We start from the raw sequence: 20,264 nt of genomic DNA on the forward strand, positions 1-20,264 counted from the left end.
CATCTGACATATGACGAGAGGCTGAGAGAGCTGGGAGTGTTCATCCTGGAGAAGAGAATACTCAGGGGGATCTTATTAACGTGTATAAATACCTGATGGGAGTGAAGGGGTAAAGAGGATAAAGAGGACAGAGCCAGACTCTTCTCAGTGGAATCCAGTAAAAAGACAAGAGGCAATGGGCACAAACTGAAATACAGGAAATTTCATTTAAGCAGAAGAAGAAATGTGAAGAAGAAGAAGAATATGGTGAGAGTGGTCAAACACTGGAACAGGCTGCCCAGAAAGGTTGTGGAGCCTCCATTCTTGGAGACTCCAAAAAACTCTGTTTAAAACCTGACAGGACACAGCTCTGAGCAACCTGCTCTAGCTGACCCTGCTTTGAGCAGGGGGGTTAGACTAGGTGATCTCCAGAGGTGCCTTCCAACATCAACCCTTCTGCAAGGGAGGTTGGACTGGATGATCTCTAGAGGTGCCTTCCAACCTCAACCCAACCTGCTATTCTGTGAATAGTAGGTACTCACATCTAACATATAAATCCGCTAGACACCACCCAATTGGACATTTGTTCAGTTTCTGTGCTTAGATCACAGTAAGCCAGATATTTATGTTTCTCTTGGTGGTGATTTGAAACCTCTTTGTTACAATTTCAGACAGTAAAAATTGTTTTAGCACAAGGAAGTTATTTTCCATTGCGATGTATTTGCCCTATTTCTGCTTTGACTTGTGTAGGTAACATAAGCCCCTAAATCCCACTCATTTTGGGAAAAAACGCATTCATAGTTTATAGTACAAACCTGGATACAACAGCATAGAATGGAACTAGTACAGTGCAGTATTGCACTTCTAAAAATGATGTCATTAGGCCTGGATAGTTCTGATTTCCTGGTAATTTTGAACCAGGTTATTCTGACTGGTTGATTGCTGGCCTTCTGTAGGTTCCTTTTGCTGTTTTGATTGCTTCTGTCCTAATCAACTCTTGAAATTTGCATTAAATAAATTTTTTTATACAAGTTTGCTCTGCTGATTGTACTTTATTCTGGAGATTATTCTCCATAATATTCTTCACCAAAAACTGAACACTGCATTTGTATTTTGACTACTTCATGTTTTGGATATCAGCATCTCAAATCATCAGATCAAAATGTGAAATGCTCAAAATTTAAAGGAAATTTCTGAAAAAAAAATTGAAAATGTTGTAACAGGCTTCATACACACAGAAGGTTTAAGTTACTCAAGTTTGTAAAGTACTTGGAGATTCTGAGATTGTACAATTCAGGTACAAATATAATGATCTACTGTCCCCTAAGCAGGAACCTCATCAAGACGTTTCAGTTACTGAGTTGCCAAAACTGGACTGGACTTTGCTGCTAGTCTTGCCAGAAAGTTAAGTGTCATATAGCTCTCTGAACTTCGGTCTGTCCTCTACAACAGCATTTGATATCCTAAGCATAAGCAAGGTTTCACGGGCAGGAATACCAGAAACTGCAAGAAAAGGCATTTATCACATTTGTGCCTCTGTTGTTTGTTATTTTTATTTTTCCTGGGTGATCTGAATCCTTCTCTTTGCACTTGTGAAGCACCTGGAGATCAATTTGTGCCATGTAGTATTATTTGCATTTCAGTTTCTCCTAAAATTTCAAACCACAAAGCAAGATGTGCTATTTTCTTCACTCCCCCGCCCCGCCCCAGACCATGATCAAAATCAGCATTCATACGGCAACATCCTAGATGAGCACCCTGATGAGCCATTTGAGACTAAGAAAATTACTTGGACTTAGCCTTTATGATAATCTTTACTTAAAGATTTATAGAAGCAGAGGAAAATCCCCTTAACTTTAGTGGACCTTGTATCTGACTCAGAAGGCTTAAAATGGTAAAAGTCCAGCCTTGCATGAGAAGAGTATGGCTGTGAGGACCTAGCTTCTTCCTTTTCACTGAAGGCTTTGAGTGTAAGTCAAACATTGTGGAGTTGTAGTTCTGTCTTTATACTCTCATACAGTTAATTTTCTTGGTACTGAGATTCCAGCAGAGCTTTCAGCTAAAATGAATGTAACTAATAATTGGGAATTCAATAATATCTGAATTTCAAATTATTGCATGAGACATATATGAAGCCTCATACCTCATTATAAATTATTAATTAGATTTTGAAAATTATCTTGGATATGTAAATCTATTATTAAGGAAATCTGTCGGCATTTCTACTTTTAAGAAATGAATGTAATATTGCCATTAAAAATTCTCCTTGTGATTATTCATAGAATAACTCCAAGAAATGTAAGACAGAAAATAATATCTCTTTGAATTAGTGTTCTCTTGCATTCATGATGATTGCAGTTATTCTCCACATCTTGCTACATTAATTCAGAAAAAAATGCAGTTGGAAGGTGCTATTTCTTCTGGGGAGGAAAAGAGAAGATCGAATCCCATTCTAGCAGATCTTCTGTTATATATTACTTTGTGTTCTGTATAGGGATATGTAGGAGGGAGCTGTACAGGTCCTTCTGACTGGAGAGCACAAAGCCAGGGGCATTCTACATTTCTGTACGTGACGCCAGGCTCTCAGGATAAATGGGGGTCTGCAGGAGAGCGTAGCTGCTCCCCCTCTACAGCAGGCAGCAAAAGCAGGGAAGCGCAGGTCCCATCTTTGTGGCAGGCGTGGGTCTATGGTTTTCCGCGCTGTGTTGTTCTGCCGCTGGCATAACTCCGCTCCCCACCTGCAGTGCCTTCTGCACACCCGCTTACTTTCCTGTGGGGCTTTGCAGCTCCCAAAGACATAATTATACCTTTGATTTCTGCCTCTTTCATTTGTTACAGTAAATGACCAGGTATGACCAGGTATGATTTTGGCATTTGGTTCTGCTGCTGACACCTGCAAATACTAGAGCCGGGTGGTAAAGTTTTGAGGTTCATTGTCATTTTCATTTTTGCGGATGTATATTTAGCATGTGCCAGTCTGGGTCATCCATTTTGTCCACGTTGTCAGGTGCAGCTTGCTCAGGGTATATTCCAGCCGATAACCAATCACAGTTTGCACAATATTTAACTAGAAGTCTTTGGTTGCAACTTTAGGTTATTTCTGCTTCGACTGCTTAATTTTACTTTCACCAGAACACTCCCCAAACCTTTGCTTTCATATGGTAAATATGTAGGAACGCTGCATATGAGACTATTCAGCACAAGATTTTAATGAAACGCGCCTGTAAATATGCTTGCTTCTGTTGTTACAGTTATTTTAAGTGTATGTTTAACTTGCTGATTTCACACACCGCTGTGCAGCCGTTTGTTATATATTAACTTAAGACTCAGTCCCACAAGGTACCGACTGCTTCTGGACCATGCTGAGTCCCTTTCCCCCCCAGCGGCATTTAAGGGCTTAGAGGGTGCTCAGCACCTCGCAGGACTGAGCCCTGCATCCGGGCAACAACAGGCTCTTTCAAAAACCAAACAGGTTTTCTGGAACAACGTTCATACTGTAACTGGGCAATATTTTGTGCAATGGATTTTCATACATTTAGATTAAATCTTACCCAGAACAACAGATCTCGTAGCTAATGGCTGCTGGAAGACATAAACATTTAGGTATGTATGGTGGTAATTAATTACATTTTACAATTATGGCTTTATTAGCTGTTCCAGTTAAGTGCAAAACCATGACGGAGACTAATATTTAATCTTCTGTGTGTCGGCTGCAGTGTGCTTTGCCCCTCTGTTAAAGTGTAGGTGGTTTCTTACAGTTGCAGATAATCTGTGCAGTTCATCTAGCAAAGCCATTTGGGCATTATTCGTCGCTGCGCTTACGCGCTGTACAGCGGGGCACTTTGCGCACTGCGACTTCAAGGGGATCCCGCTGGCAGTGGCATCGGGCGGCAGATTCCCTGGCATTACCCCAGCTTTCTGGAGCCCTTTGGGCAGAAGCCCACCCAGGCACAGAGCAGAGCCACGGGCGCTGCCTGCGTCGGTGCGTTGTCACCGATGGCGCTGGGCTGGAGCGCTGTCCTGCGCCGGGAGTCGGGCGTTTTGAAAGGTAGGCTTTGCCAAAGGGTAACCTGTTGCTTACATTTGGGGAAGCCAAGAGAAATATTTAGTGGCCAAATGTATCTTAGTGAGACCAAGATGTGGTGTAGCCTGTGCAAACTGCAGTAGTAATTATTACTCTTTCTCTGAAACTTGTTTCGGGAGAAGAGTGTGGCATTGGTCTGTGTGGTAAATTCAGGTCTATTTGGCACAGAAGTGCTGTAACATACTGTTTCTAAAAACTTACTCTGCCTGTTTAATATGCAGATGAAGACCATAATCTTCCATTGTTTGCAAGGAAAAAGACAGGACCTGAAACCTTTAAGTAATGGGGTTTAATTCCATCTACAAGCAAGGAAAATCACTTCCAAAAAGGCAGCCCCTGCCTTCCCTGTTCAATACCCTGCCATGGCAGGCAAGCAAGGAGGTGCTCTTTGATTTTGCTCCTGGTATCACCTGCAAATAGTGGCAATTAGGAACTAAAAACTAAACCTGAATTTTGCTTTCAGACTTATACTTAAGGCTGGCCAGAGGGCAAGGCACAGTTCTGTTCTAGGGGCTGTTGGAGGAATCTCACTTTAATTCAAATAAACCTGTGTGTTAATAACCGTTTCTTTTCAAAATGAGCAATCACGCTGTTGGCCTTTGCCCTCACTCCCACAAGTTAACTACCAGTTGTGCACACATTTATGCGTGGATTATCTCTTGAGATCGGTGTGATTTTTTGAAGCGTGCAATAGCAGAGAATCACATAGGTAAAATTTTTGCAAGATCACAGCTCTGGCGATGTACTGTAACTGAAATCGGGGTATGAAATCAGTACGTAAGTAGACTGAGGATTAAGCAACTTGCTGACTGCCAGTTTTCTCAGAGTAATGGCTGTCAAGCTGGCTGCTGTGCTTTTCTGGGGAATAAGCAAAAAACCCAAACAACACTGAGCTTTTAAGAGTCTTTAGTAAATTAGAGAGGTTTCTGTGTAACTTCAAGCACAATCAGCTAAGCTAGCAACCCTAAGAAGTTAAGAGTTGTTTACCCATTAAAAGAAAATGGGGAAATGGGTAGAAGTTTATGGGAACAAAAGTGGACTGCTGATGCCAGTGAAGTATTTTCCAAAACTTTCAGTGTAGGATGAAGGCACCACATGATCCCACGTAAGAATATTGCAGCAGAAAGTAGTCACAAGTACTCAATATCCTCCCTGGGAAAACAGCTCCTGGCTTAGGGGAAAAGAGGCTGGGGTTGGTTGTATGCTAATTCCCTTTCATTACTATGTGTTAGCAAAGCTGTTTAATACTTGCTGTAAAGCCTGGATTTCACTCTCCTCTCATTTAATACCAGGTTAAATCTGGAATAATAAGCTCTCAAAAGCTTAGAGGTTCCAGTAAAATGAGATTTGGCTAAAAATTACATGTTGGTTTCTACTAGTAACAGTGTTGTAGCTTTGGTGCCCTAAGCAATGAGAGAAGCAAGACTGGTGAGAAAAGTCACTATGCTCCATTAGGATATCGAATGCTTTATTAGAAGTTGCTATGTCTTACTGCAAACCTTTGGAAGGATTTCCTCCTCCAGAGAGCCTGAACTCCCTCCGTCCCCCTTTTCTTAGACTTCAGAACAATGAAAAATGTAATAGGCAATTTTGAATAATTTCCAAGTGTTTGTATGATGTATTTTGCTTACATGTTGGAAAGTCAAGACGTAGAATATTGTGCACGGAGCAGGATGGCTGTTATTTCAGTGTTTCTCAGGCAGCAGTACCTGTGACTCTGAGGGCTGAACACTGAACGGGAGCTGTTTATCAGCTGAACGAGAGCAGGATTTCTGATAAATCAAGCATCTTCTCTTGGCCTGGTATGGTGAAGTATAAAGCTGATACTACAGCCAGCTGAAATTGGCTTCTTATAAAGGCGCACCTCTGACTCTTTGGTTAAAACAGTTATTCTGGGATGTATTTTTCTGTGGCTCTTCAGGACTTTCAGAGTTAAAGCTTTCATGTAAATCTTGTCCCTGCTAGGAAAATTACCAGATGCTGACAGGGGGTGTCACCAGTGGCCCAGCTGAACATATGCTGCATATGGCTTGGCTGCAAGCGCCGGACGGGAGGCCCTGTTCCCTGCTGCTGCAGAGACTGGTGACAACAGGCTTTAAACCAACTGGTTTCAGCATGATACTAAAGGTTAGCCTCTACGCAGTGTTCGTCCTACCAGTGAGACTGAATAACTAATCAAGCATAGATTGGCCTGCCAAAATTTTCTCTGCATCAAAAAAGAGTTAGATGGCATCTTTAGTGAGTTATTTTACAAACCTTTTTTTGGAGGTATAGAGCAATCCCAATGTCCTTGCACTGGGACTATATTGCATTATTTTTGTGGTGAAGCTGGCATTGAAACTGAATCAGAGCTGGAATGTAAAGGAGACTGAAATCTCTATTTACCTTAACGATTGATTTTAATCTCTGAATTTGACCCAACAGCACTACATAAGAAATTCAATTAACCATTTTCTGGAGAAAGTATTTTCACAGAATCGTATAGGTTGGAAAAGACTCATTGAGTCCAACGGTAGTTTTCCTGCTTTTCCAGAGAACATACTTAAAAATATTTCCTGTTCGGGATGTTGTCACAGAATTTGTGTTTCTTTGTGTCTCTCTTGCGAACCCCCTACAGACACCCACCCAGTACCACCACCCGCACACCCACCTCACACCTACACATCCTGGCACTCTACAGCCTTGAAACACAACCCATGGGGAATAAGCTGAGGGCACTTCCATGTTCCCCAGCCCTTTCCAATTCACAGCACTCCTGGGCAGCTCCTGAGACAAATGGCAAGGCTGGAACCATTTCAGGAGTCCCGTTGCTTGTGGAAGGAGGAGTTTCCATTCGCCTTCCTGCGCTTTCCTCCCTGCCCTTGGATGCTTACTTCCACCTCCTGCCCTGCAACAGCTCGAGTGCAGCCGGGGGAGCTGGTTCAACTCACAGCCTGGCAGGAAAAAGCAGAAGGGAGGTCCAGCATCTCTCCCTTTAGGTGGTGGCATGCTCTTAGGCTGGCTCGAGCCATCACTTCTACCTTCGTCCGTACAGACCAGGTAGATGAAGGAGATGATGTGAACAGCAGCAGGAGGTCTATGGGGAGCAATAGCATCTCTGGGTGAGCGTGCGGTAACAGGAGAGAGCAAAGCAGCTGTTCCAGTCCTGGCACAGAAACAGAAAGTTTGTTGAATTATGTCATGAAAAGTGAGAGGTGGGAAGAGATCTGACTCAGGTATTTAGTATTGCTTAGACAAAAGACAACCCTAGGACAGAACTGGTGCAAACTGCCTCCCTTTCATACTGGAGCTGGAAACATGGCTCACATCTCCAGCTTAGTATTTTAATTATGTACCTCAGCGTGTTGAGGGAATGGCTGCTAAGGTTTTTCTTGTTAGATTTTCTTAACCTGAAGTTTAACAAGGTCTTTCTAAAAAGGACAGTGTGACTGATGGAAACGGAAGTGTCCATTTTGCTGTTTGCAATGTTTAGGCAAAGACAACTCACCAATGTAAATTCACTTTTGTAGTAAGGAAATGTGTAATCTTTCCAGTTCAGAGCTACTCTGTGCTCTTACAAGACATAAATTTTTAGTCAAATCTGCAAACTCCAGTTTAGAAGATTAATGGACCATCATCAAAATAGGCAATTCAGTCTTAAAACAGGCACTTTAGCCTGAACTCCTTTCGAAAAACTGGACTTTAGGGTTTGTCCTCTGCATGGGTAGATAATGGATTATTTTCTTGTGTGTACACTTTTTATAGCTCTCATCGCCGTAAGCGTCAAAGTGCCAGAGAAGCATTGATGGATTTGTCCTTGCAGGCCCATAGGTTATAAGGTACTACTCCTATCATCACTTATTTTACACATATGGCACTTAAGCTGAGAAAAGTATGCTGAACTGCCAAGGTCAGAGAGAAACAAAATCCAGAATCCCTCTTCCCAGCCTCAGTCATAAAGACATCTTTCCTGCCTTAGATGGGGGTTTCATTTTTTTCAGATGATTTACCATTACTTTCAGGGCTGGTAAAATCCAGAGTTGTTTAACCTCTACTTATAGGAATATGGGTGTATGAGCCATAAAGGTCTCTTGGGGCATTGGTTCCAATCCCCCTTATTTCAGACAATCATACCATTTGGTACCTTAGATATACGTAATGAATTCCATCTCAGGCTAATTAAGTTAGGTTTTCTTCCACACTGTTGTAATAGGAAGACACTTGCATGATTCCAATGTTCTGATCTTAAACAATCCTCTTCTGATTTCCCACCAAAATCTGCCTAACTTGTGCAGCTGCAATATCTTATAGAGGCAGTCAATATGTATTATTTGTATTGCTTCCTAGAAACAATTATAATATTACAAATAACATCAGGCTGCAAGAGATTTCCTTGACTATCCTGCTGATAAAAGATCTAATTCAGTATGTATGGCTGTTTTTAACAGGACCAGTAAGCTAGCCCAAAATTTATAAATTTGTATGTGTCTGATTCCATGTCCAGACAAACAAGTTTTCAAGTGAGCAGCATTGTGTGTTTTCTGCATCTTTAAAATCAGGTAACTTCTTTTCCTGCCAAAATAGGCAGTCAGTTTGCTTAAAGTTGATCATCCATGTTTTAAAAAAATACTCTTGATTTTAGTGATAAAGAAGAAGGTAGTTACTACAACAGCAGAGAAAGAGAGGGATGACTATTAGTTAAAGGCTTATCATTGCTTTGAAGTTTTCAGGCAGGCTAAATTCAGAGCACGTAGTTTATTGAAAAGGCCCAGCACGTAAACGTTGTTGTAGCACTTAGTTGGTATCCACTTTGTTCAAATTGGTTTTTCTAGCTTTTCCATTCCACAGCATTTTTGATAGAGTAAATTCAAATAAAAAGTAGAAGTTATTGACAAACCAGAGGTGGAATTAGCAAGAAGATTTCTTTTTTTTTTTTTTCTGAAAGAGAAACATGGGGGAGATGGTAATTCAATCTTCTGGCCCAAGCAATGGGCCCATGAATGTTAATTTAGTTCAGACTGTAACAAAGACAGCCAGTTTGTCATTGTAAAAAGAGACTAAACAAAGAAAAGTATTGATACTAATTGAAAAAAAAACCTGTGTGGTTCTTGAAGCACATGAATCCAGACCGCTTAGAAGCCTCCACTGATTTACAACAACAGTGGATGATGCTTCCCCCTAAATGCTACCTGTTTCTCCTTTTTTAAATCTTAGTGAGATATTCGCTGTTCTGACCTCATGAACATATCAAAAGCTGTAATTGCTCATGGCTTTTTGCCCTGGCCAGCACAGAGTTACCTAAGGTGCGCAGCTGCACTATCACCAGTTGGGTATTTCTGTTGCATCACGCTGGGCCAATTATTCTACTGAGACCTGTTATTTTATTATAATAAGCATCAGAAACAAGATGATCTTATATAACTTCGCATAATTTCTACCGATGTGGCATCATTCCTAATGAAGTCCACTACCTGCTTCACTTTTAAAACATTTCCATCTTTTCTTGTATCTGATGGACACTGTCCGTCTGCGGTGTTGATGCATCCCTCCTCCCTTCAGCACAGCTGAATGATTTAAGCGGGTGTTGGGTGCTGCTTGTGCTTCCTCCTCAAGCCCAGGGAGATGCACCATTGCTCAAAAATCATATAAACCCATGCACAGCCCCTCGCTACGGCTCCCACACAAAAATGAATGAAGTGCGCCAGCTCCTCAGCCCCCGGCCTGAGTGGTGCAAACACCCGCTGCAGGTGGTCCTCAGCCCTCAAACTCTTCAAGGCCCTTTCTCTATGTATTTATTCTTCCAGTGACTTATTTTGGCCTCCTGGTTGCATAACAAGGCACCTTCGTATCCTCAGGTAATTTTGGAAGGCCGCAGTTTTGAATAGAGAGGACAGGATGGCAGGGTAATTAAGTGGGTGGGGAAGAAGGTTGATAAAGAGCTCTTAATAGTCTCTTTTACATGCTATTATTTTGAGCAAGGGAAATAAATACACAATGGCTGTAGGGTCATCAGATGCTGCAGCGAGGGCTATGACATAGGAAGGGATGGCAGGTAGAGCAGAGAAGGAAGAGAAAGCAAATGGCTGTGGAGTTGGAAAATCCCAACTCTTTTTCTGAGATAGCACCCTTTCCTCCCAACTAGTCCATATCACTTTAATGTACATCCATCTAACAGAAAGTCTAATATAACTTTTTTCAAGAAAAAAAGACAAAGAAAAATATATATGGTATAGAAAAAAATGAATTTTTCACTAATCTCTTTTTCTTATTATTTCTGTCTACTTTACATCTCCATGGTCCTTTTCCTTCCTACATCTTACACTTTGTAAGACGCAAAATAAAGGTGGAATTTGGCCTTCCTAATTGGTAATGGGAAGTCTTCTTTATGTTTAAACACAATGATCTGTTTATTGGAAGCTGCTCTTCTGTAGTACCAGCCATCTCTTCATGTCATGCTGTCTGAATAATGCCTCTTGAGGATGGGGAGAAAGAATAGCATCGCAGTTGGACCCCGTGGGGTTATAAATAGCATTCGAGCAGCCTGAAAGGCTGAAGCCATCATTAAGTTGCATGCAGCTGTAGTGGTGTAGGTGGGTGAGTAAGAGCAACTCAGAGATGGGATAATGGTAACCTGGTACACAAGGGTCATTTTTCATTGATGGCGTCACTCCATTGGGCTATTGTGTTCTCCCTAAATTAGGTCTCTGTGTTTAACAGAGCTGAGCAAGCTCAGCAGAACAGCCTCGGCAAAGCACATTTAAAAGAAGATTAGAGGGAAAAACAGTTTGTTGAGTGTTGTGATTTAGACCAAATTGTGATAAACTTTTCTCGCTTCTGTCAGTAATTGCCTTTATCGGCAGCAAAGTAAATGCAACAGGAACTGGCCTTTCAGAAGCAGCATACCAGCTTCCTACATAAGGGCAATGGTGACTTTCACTGGGCAAATTAAGAAGTTAATACAGCAATTTAACCCAAGCTGTCCTTTGAGTGTTTTCCTTAGCAACATGATTCATTTTCTGGAATGGATTTTTTCAGTGCCAACATAACAAAGGTCCTGAATTTGGAAAATCCCTTTCAATTTAGTAGTACTAATTTGGTTGCAGATATACACAAATGGAAAAATCTTACATTAATTTCACACAGTTTATATATAAAACAGATGAAAATAATTAGCAGCCTATGGTAGCCTGAGCTTGCATACACAAACATACTACTCTTCCCTCATTTCTAAACTGAACAAATTGAGATCTTGATCCTGCTCCCATTGAAGTCGGTGGCGGAGTTGCCTTTAACTTCAACAGATATATGACTCAGCTTAGTTCCCCCTGTGGGACCTGTCAATGTGTAAAGATTCCTTGGAGGTTAATTGCTTGCAGGAGAGTCTTTGCCTGGGATGTAAAAAGAAGGTGCAAATTGCAGAACTGGAGCATTAGCTATGTACTGCAGCCTGGAAAAGACACTGTCATTTAAAGCAAAGGGATCTCTTATTTCAGTAATCCTGCATCTCAATAATTAAATTTGGTCACTCATTAATTTAGACTGTGTCTTAGAGAGTCACTTCCTTTGCCATCTTGCCCAATAGCTGTTGAAGTAGGACAAATGCTTTTATGTTTTCCTGAAATTATTGCTTTTGCCTCTTTTTTTGTACTCTTTTAAGAGTACCATTTTAAAAAAAAATCACTGGTTTAAAATAGACTTTTAGAAAGTATTTATAAAAGAACCATGAAAGAAATAATAGAGTTGTGGGAGTGGAAGAGAGGATTTCTAAACTAAGTAGAAAGAATCACTCTCATTTAGACTTTTCAGATTTAAGTGAGTGACTTTCTTATTACATAAAAGTGCGCTTTGCTAGTCTGAGAAAGCTGAGAGATGTATCACTACCTGTTAAAAGCTGGGGGGGGGGTGTTCCTTCATCATTAAAACTCTATATTCTTTCTCCCCATGTCACATTTTTTGTAATCCTTTCCCACCTGTATTACACTTGGAATAATCCTTCTCATTCCTTGTCACATGCGCATTAAACCTCTTTTAAATTACAGACTTAGAGCTTCTAAAACAAGCGCTTCATTTTTGTTGCGGTAAGTGTGATGACCATTGTCAAACCACTATTAAAAATCTCATGCATATACCAATCTGGAATTTACTCTTGGAGTTGTTCTCTTCATAAATTATTGTACTTGGTCAACCATAACATGTCATGCTGGCGCTGCCTCTCAGTTCACTGCAGCCTTTGTTACTCATCTGGAGTCAAACTATTAGCCTGTAAATAACACAGTACATAGCTCAGCTTTTCAGAAATACCTGTGAGAGTGCTATGAATTTGTTCTTATTTACACCTTTTCAAGCATGCTCAGTGGCAAATAGTATTAATCCTCTCAAGAAACAAAAAAGTTGGAAAAACAGCCAGGAATGCCCCTTCAAAAGCACCTTCTTTTAATCAGAAATTTGGATGACATTTTGATTTTTTAGTATTGTAGAAAAACCTTTATATATGAAGGACTAATTTACTGAAACTTTGGTGTGTAACTTTGACGAAACACTATGGCTTGTTTTTCTTCAAATCTTGTAAGAAACTGGAAAGCGTTCAAGTTTATAGTCAGAAGAGTGATTTGCCTTCTTTCTCATGGCAGTCCTGTTGATAAATTTTGCTTTGCATCATTTTACTAACCCATGGTGTGAAGGCACCTGAATACTACATACACTTCCCAGCCTTTAAAAAAATAATAATTCAGATTAAGAAAAGATTTGGGTAATTATTGGTCTCCAGTAGAGGAGGAAGTTAATCCTGTTCTCAGACACACTCTTTAGTGTGCTGCATCCATGCTTCGCTAAATAATACGGGGATGTGGAAGGACAGACTCTGACACAATGAAGCTGCAAGAGTTTGAAGCAGGTTTTAGCGTATTACCAGGAGAAAATCTATGACAAACAAGTCTGGAAGATCAAAACTATAGTATTCACTTTTAGAAACTTGACAAATATCTAATTGACTAAATACTGTTATCTCTGTAATTGCAATTTTCTAGGTATTTCCTTTATTAAATGTAATGACATTTAGGAATTATGACACACAATGATATTCTTACCTAATTATCCAAAGTGAGCTTTTTAGCGTGGCTTTCTAAGAAAATTAAGTTCTTGCGAGCATGTCGTTAGTCTGTCAGTACCTTCTCATGTAATTTTTAACCTTCTGATGAGCTTCAAATATATTTAAAAGAAGGGTTTAGATCTCAAACTTATCAGAATTTCTTAAGTTTCAGAAACACTGTTGGCTGGATAAAGCAGAGACCCAAATTAGTGGCTCAGTTCAGCTCAATAATTTCTTCTGCTTTGTCTTTTTGTCCAGGTGGTAGATAGAGGACACAGGAGGAACTGGGGGTTCCCTTCCCTGAGGGGGCTTGTGGATTAAAAATGATATTAAAAATTAATGTGATTGATATAGCTGGGATATTAATGGAAAGGAACGTGCAGGAACATAGGAACATAAATCCATTGAAATGCAGGTTTGAATAGTGCTGTTAGAAGTTTTTAAGCGACCAGCACAGACCCCTAGAGATACCCAGGGAGGCTGCGATACAAGTTTACAAGACCTGTTGAAAGTGTTTTTAAAGTTAACTTCTGATACACTCCTTGTCTCATATAAATGAGATAGATAGTATTTCCCTTAATGGTGCTGCTATAGTCATTCTCTTGGCCATTTCAGTGCCTTCACTGAGTCCCTCTTCAGCAACTTCCTTTTCCCATGGTCTGAAGCAAATAATTCTTATCTGCACTGACTTGAGAACTTCCCCCAGGTAGTCCCAAGCTCACACAGACCACCAGCGATGGTCCATATGGACCCTCTCCATACTGTGTCAGTGTTTCCAGTCCTAATCTCTGTTTCCCCTTTGCTTCCCATGCCGAAGACTGTAAAGCAACCACTTTACCCTCTCATTTGAGTCATTCTTCCATGGGGCATACCAAAACTAACTCCTTCCATAGGGCATACCATAAAGCTGAGGCCAGCAAGACTTGGGCTGGTGGCAGGCTGTGCCTGCTGCTGCTGACTGTCGGAGAATCCCGTGGTCCCTCCCAGAGTTATTTGCTACCTCATTTGACCTACATCCCTTAAGCCCATTTGTTTGCCTCATCCCTTAACTACACCTTGCCTTTGAGAGTATGTCTACACTGCTCTCCAGAGAAGTAATTACAGCGTGTACAGTCACACCAGTCTCAGAGGAGAGGCAGTGGGGCTGATGGCCTTCGTTACTTCTTTAAGGTGTCCGTTCTGCCGTGCACTCTGTGTTGTCCCATTTTCATTTTGTGTCTTACCTGAGGTACATTACAACAGTTTTAGTTATGTCTACAGCTCCAGTCCAAGTGTAGAAATATTTTTAGACAATAAACTATTTGCACAAGGACTACCAGTTGTTATGGGTCTTTGTCAGGAGTCATGACATGGACCTGTAGGACATCGTCTCACAAAATTCTCCTTGTGGTCTATGAACACTGTTCAGATTGTGCATAAAATGCTGTTCCTGCTGTTAACTCTGAGTAACAGTGACAAACCAAAAACTTGTCCAGATTTGGGACTGAAAGACAGCCTGGGAGCCAAGCGTGAGTATCTGAAGGAGCTTGCTGATGGCAAGAACTTCTTTTCTAGCATTTATGTCTTTAAGCTTAATAAAGCAAACCACGCTTAGGAAAATATGCTGATTTGTTCTCCAGTAAGAAATTTGTGTTTGGCACCACAAACGCAATGGGGCCCCAGTCCAATTTAAATATGAAATGAAATGTATTTCTATGTTGCGGATTGTTTAGTTATAAAATATACAACTAGCTACTAAATATACTTTGCTGGGGTGAAAAAGTGACAGATGATCTGAGGCTTTTTTCAATTACTTGGGTCTTACTAGGAGGATCATTTATATCGTGTAAGGAGGTGGGCTATTTAACCTGCAGATTACAGCTGGGAAAATAAACCCGTGTTTGAGAAGGGTGAGAACTGGTGCGTGTGTTGGCCAGGAGGCCGTGCTACACGGCAGAGCCCGCGCAAGGCCTGTGCCCGTGACAAAAAACAAGTGTGAGCAGAGCACACGCCCCTAGAAAGGCGAAGTGAGCAGCGAGGCTGGGAAGCACGCGTGGCACGCCGGAGGTACTAAACACGGCCATCCTTGTGTGGCCGGGTGCTTTCTACCGGGGCATCGCCGCCGCAGCGGGCAAAGGGAAGGGAGGCTCCCTCCAGCAAGCGGCAGCGCTGGAGACCCGGCGGGAGTCACGTCGGGGCGGCCGGAGCGGAGCAGACCCTTCGCGGGGGTAGGACCGAGGCCGAGGGCCGCCGGCAGCCTCGGCGCGGGGCGGCCGGCGGGGCCGGGGGTTCCCGGGCAGCCCCGCCCCGCCCCGCCCCGCCCCGCCGGGCCACCGCCCCCGGCCGGCGCTGCCCCTGAGCGCGGCGCTCCTCGCCCGCCCGCCCCTCCCTCCGCCCCGCTGCGGCCGCCGCTGCCATAGCGATGCGGGAGCGGGCGGCGGCGGGGACGGGCGGCGGCGGCGGCGGCGGCGGGGTCCCGGTCCCGGTCCCGGTCCCGGTCCCGGTCGCGGTCGCGGTCCCCCGGCTCCCCCCAGGTAAGGGCGCTGCTCCGCGAGTCGCCTCCCGGCAGCGGCGGCAGCATCGCGGGAAGTTGTTGTAGACTCCGCGCTGCGAGCGGATCTTTTTCATTTCATTTCATTTCGTTGTATTTGTTCTCCTGCCTCTCTCCCGCTCCCTTTCTGCCTGCTCAGGTGCAGTTTCTCCCAAAGCCGCTTTCTCTGGGAACTTCCCTGCCGAAAGCAGCGTCTTGTTCTCATTGTTCTTATATGGGTTTTTTTTCCGCGTGGAAATTTGCGAGCGGTACAAGAGTAGAAGGGCAGGCCGAGGTTTCGGTGCTCGGCGGGCTTTTGTCCGGCCCTGGGTGCCGCGGCGGCAGGCTCGGCTCGGCTCGGCTCGGCTCGGCTCGGCTCGGCTCGGCTCGGCTCGGCTCTGCCCTGCCTTGCAGCCCGGCAGGCTCCCGCCGCGACCCTGTGAATGAGGGGGATTAAAAACAGCGGCGAGGGAGATTTCAGGCGTCTCGCTGAAACACAAGAAAATCCTTTCATCCCCGGAGGGACAGAGGCTGGCAAAACTCCTTCTGACGTGCACTCAGGACGGAGCAGCCTTCAAACCAGTGGAGACGAGCACCAAACTCCCGCGCTTGGCGAGGTGGTTGGGGTTTGCCTGTGCGGGATCCGCTGCTGCTCCCCGGGCCCGCTCGCTGCACCCTTACTGCGATGAAGAGCCCCGCCGGGGTTTTGCATCCCCTGCAGGCTGCGGGGCTCTGCCGCCGGCCCCCCGCCTCGCCGGCCCCTCCGCTTGCCAGGGCCACCCCCCATCCCCGCTGGCCCTCGGAGCCCCCGTGGCCACTTGAGTGGCAAGGAGACAAAGAAGGGGCCGGGGCTACCTCTCTCCCTCAAGCACAGCTGTACGTTTTCTCTCCTCGTTTCGGGGGCGTAGGGGAGGACTCCCCTCCCCAGCCCCCCCGGCAGTGGCAGGTTTGTGAAGATCCCACTGGCCCTTGCAGAGAGAACCGTGCCATGAGCTTCATTTTTAAGTTGGTGCCAGCTTTGGACTGGGCATCCCAGTGGTTTCTGGGCACTGTGTAGCATGGTGGTGCAAGCACCTGCCTGCCCGGCAAAGACCCCCGGCCGGGGCAGGGGACGCGTGGCTGGCGGTCCCCACACAGCTTTCCCAAGCACCGAAGTGTGGTTTGGGCTGCTGGATCTCCCACACTCAGCTAAGAGGGAGATCCCTTATACAGCACAACCCAGTCACAGAGACTCCAGTCACTTCCAAATTCAAGTTTTCATCGCGCTGTCATGACAACATAGGCCAGCTTCTGGCTTTATGTACTTCTGAATCTTGTTTTCTTTGGCTAGGGAAAAATACTTCGCTGTGCACTTGATGTTAAGTCTGAGGTTTACCTGCTAGGGGACAGACAAGACAGTCGAGTGTCATGCAGCATTCCAAGAGCAGCAAGTGTAGGAAAAAATGTGTATGTTTTCCTCTTCTTTGCCTGCTGTTTGGGGATTAGGTGGCACTTGATGGACGTGCTCGGTTTTTTGGATGAAACTTCTCCTGTGTCTTGGGGCTCAGTGCTGAGCGCTGTGAGGAGCCAGACTGGTGCTGTTGTTGGGGATTCCTCTCTCTAAGCGTGTATGTGGATTATATTTAGTGTTGTAAGGTAGGTGTAGTAGTCATACTGAATTTATTAGCTTATTAAGCATTAGAGAAACAAGTACATATTGAAATTATTCTGGTCTTTTAAATTGCTAATGAATGCAATTATACTTTGAGGGAGTTATGTATGTCTTACCACCACCGCTGCAACACACCTTTGTTCAGCAAAAACGTACTCCTTCATTTCGTGCATGCCTTTATTTTCTACACTGGGGCTCAAACTTCTTTTAGTTGGGGACTTTGTAAGGAAATTTGTCTAACGGTTGCTTTTGTTTTCCTGATGCAGGCAGTGCAGCCTGAGGAGCTAAGCTCACCCAGTCGATGCGAGAGCAAGACAAACCAAGGTGTAGCAGATGAAGGAGAGGCAGCGAGGTCAGCTGGTGGAGACAGCAGTGTCGCTTTGAGCTACCCCAGCCTCCATCTCCATGCGTACGGCATCGAGAGCATGACAACGTTTCCGAATGGCTGTGGAAATGGCACCACCGTTACTTGTATAGTTATGGATAATAAAGAGCCCCAAAACCAGACAACCTGTGTCAGTCATAACGGGGGATACAGCACCAGCAACAGTCATGAGGAGGAAAGTCAAGAGGATAAGCTCAGCCCTTCCAAAATCATGCGCTTTTTCACCACCCCTCGGAAACGGGCTAATTCCAGCTCTGACAGGCCTCGTTCTCTGGTTTTGATGGGCAACTCGTCCACATGGAATGCTTTGTCTTCCATCAGAAAAATGGGATCTTTCAAGAAGTTGAAATCTTCAGTTCTCCAAGGAATTCAAACAAGGGAATGCTCAGACATCTTAAATGAGAACGGCATAGGCAAACACGGGTCAAACGGGGCAGTGGTGAGAGTTCAGACTAACAGGTATTCCTATTCGGGGCCTCTACATGATTTCCAGAACGCAGTGGATGGTTTAGCTTCTGACTGCTCTGATGCGGAGGAGAGCGACGAATCTTTCCTGAGGAATACTCATCGCTCACGCAGCATCAGGCGGGCTTATGGTGCTGGCCGCATAAACTTGCTAGACACGGATAAAGTTCAGAGTCATCACAACTGTACTAGGCCAACATCACCTGTCATCGCAGAGCCAAAGATCTGTGAAATTTTGGTGAAAGACTCTGAAAACAACAGGATCATTTATCGGAGAAGCAAAAGTTCAGATAATTTGAACTTTCTGAAAAAAAGCTCATTCAAACGGAAGTCCACCTCAAACCTCACCGACCTCAAGGTTGTAAATGACAAACAGATGCCAACAAGGACTGTGAGTGTTACTTCTGCTGACTTGGACAAAACTGGTGGGAACCCCGAGAGGAGATCCAAGCGATGGAAGAGCCCGATCAGGGCAAAGGATTTTGATCGAGTTTTGAAACTTGTCAGTAACGTTACAGATGTTGCATGGAAGAAGGATGGCCCTAAGAAGGCCGCTCCTTCTCCCAGCGAGCAGTCCCAGAGAACAAGGTCGAACAGCAGACTGCATGATGACTACTCCCGCAGGGTTTCCAGCAGCACGGATCATGACAGAAAGAGATGCACCTCCCCGGTATCTAGTCCAGACGCTTCCTTGCCAGGAACACCTTGTCTGCAAAGCCCCACAGTTGCTCAGGATAAAGAGGCTGAAATGAACGTAGCTGTTGCTGAAGACAAAAGCCTCAGGACATCATCAGGTATCCCAGACTCTGATAGCTTATCAGCCACGCTGAATGACATCAGTCCATTTCCCAATGAAGTGTTTTATTCGGACTCGGATGAACCAAAAGCTACCCAGCAGTTTACATATGAAGCTGAAAACCCTCACGTTCCGGTCAGGCCGACTACTCCAAAGCCTCAGAGTCCCACTGCAGAGAAGGTCAAGTGCAATATGAATTTCCAGTGCCCAAACCATCACAGCACGTTGTCACTGAGCTCATCGGAGAGCGAGGAGAGGGTCGAGGTACCAGGGCTGAAGCTGGGCAGGAATCCGGTTTGCTTCCAGGACTCGGTGCAAACTGTGTACTATGATGATGGAAATGAAGACAGTGGCATAAGCAGCCACTCTCAGCTGAGCCTAAATTTAGCCCCCACTGCTGAAGAGAAAAAGGAAGAGGTAAGAAAGAAAGCAAAATCCTTTAGAAGCTGTATATATATCTATCAGGTTTTGTCTTTATTAATGCAAAACAATGCAAACAATGCAAAATAACCTGAATACCAATGGCTATTGCAGCTTGTTATTGCTAAAATATGCTGACAGCAATTATATCCTTTAATATATTCTCTTTGGATGCTAACATCAAATTATTTTTTTCTTTGTGCATTAATATCAAAGAAAGTTTTGGCAGCAAAGCTATTCATGTACATTTTCAAGGGCAGCTTATTGCACCCTGCAGATATACCGCCTTGTCATGTGGTCTTGTCAGATTTTACCAGCCTAAGCAGGGTTTGGCTGTGTTTCCTTCCAAGCTGAAAGGTCTCTAAAGAGTCTGTATATTTTAAAGTAGTGTTGATTCAGTGTAAAACACTTTGCCTGTGGAAGCCTTGCAGGACATGGTAGTATCTGCAGAGCAGTGTGGCGTGAAAGATACAGTATACAGGTTTAAGCATTCAGTTGTATCCAACGTTTTCACTGTGCAACAGTGGCAATTCTGAGGGTACACTATTTGGGTATTTATTTGCCTGCAAATTTCAAACAGCAGTACTTTACATGCTGGGCTGAGTCTGTTGATACTAATGTTTTGGTGAAGACACCAGCATTTCACTGCACCTAATGCATAATTTCATACTGCCGGTAGATGGGTAGATGTGCTGCGGCACCTCCGAGGTAAGTTCACGTAATAACCCTGTGCCCTTACTTAAAGCACTGTGTGAGTTGGCACTGGAGCAGTTGCAGTGATTTGGCAGTGTTGGTGAATAGCTGTCATGCGTATCCTGCACCCGTTTGAGATGGTGTGGCTCACCTCAGCCCTGGCAATGTACAGTAACGTGGCTTTGAGCTACTCAGGGTGAGGCAGCAGAGAAATG

General features: G+C 44.1%; 1 protein-coding gene across 1 annotated transcript in view; it reads left to right on the plus strand.

Moving 5' to 3' along the window:
* The first annotated feature begins 15,590 nt into the window (after positions 1-15,590).
* SPATA13 (spermatogenesis associated 13) overlaps positions 15,591-20,264 on the plus strand; it is a 47,807-nt gene continuing 43,133 nt past the window's right edge. Inside the window, exons 1-2 of the mRNA XM_075490888.1 lie at positions 15,591-15,643; positions 17,557-19,353. Of these exons, the coding sequence (XP_075347003.1) occupies positions 17,716-19,353 (1,638 nt within the window). The 5' untranslated portion in view covers positions 15,591-15,643; positions 17,557-17,715. The remainder of the gene's footprint in view (positions 15,644-17,556; positions 19,354-20,264) is intronic.

This window comes from Mycteria americana, chromosome 1 (assembly GCF_035582795.1).
Source record: "Mycteria americana isolate JAX WOST 10 ecotype Jacksonville Zoo and Gardens chromosome 1, USCA_MyAme_1.0, whole genome shotgun sequence".
Lineage (NCBI taxonomy): Eukaryota > Metazoa > Chordata > Aves > Ciconiiformes > Ciconiidae > Mycteria > Mycteria americana.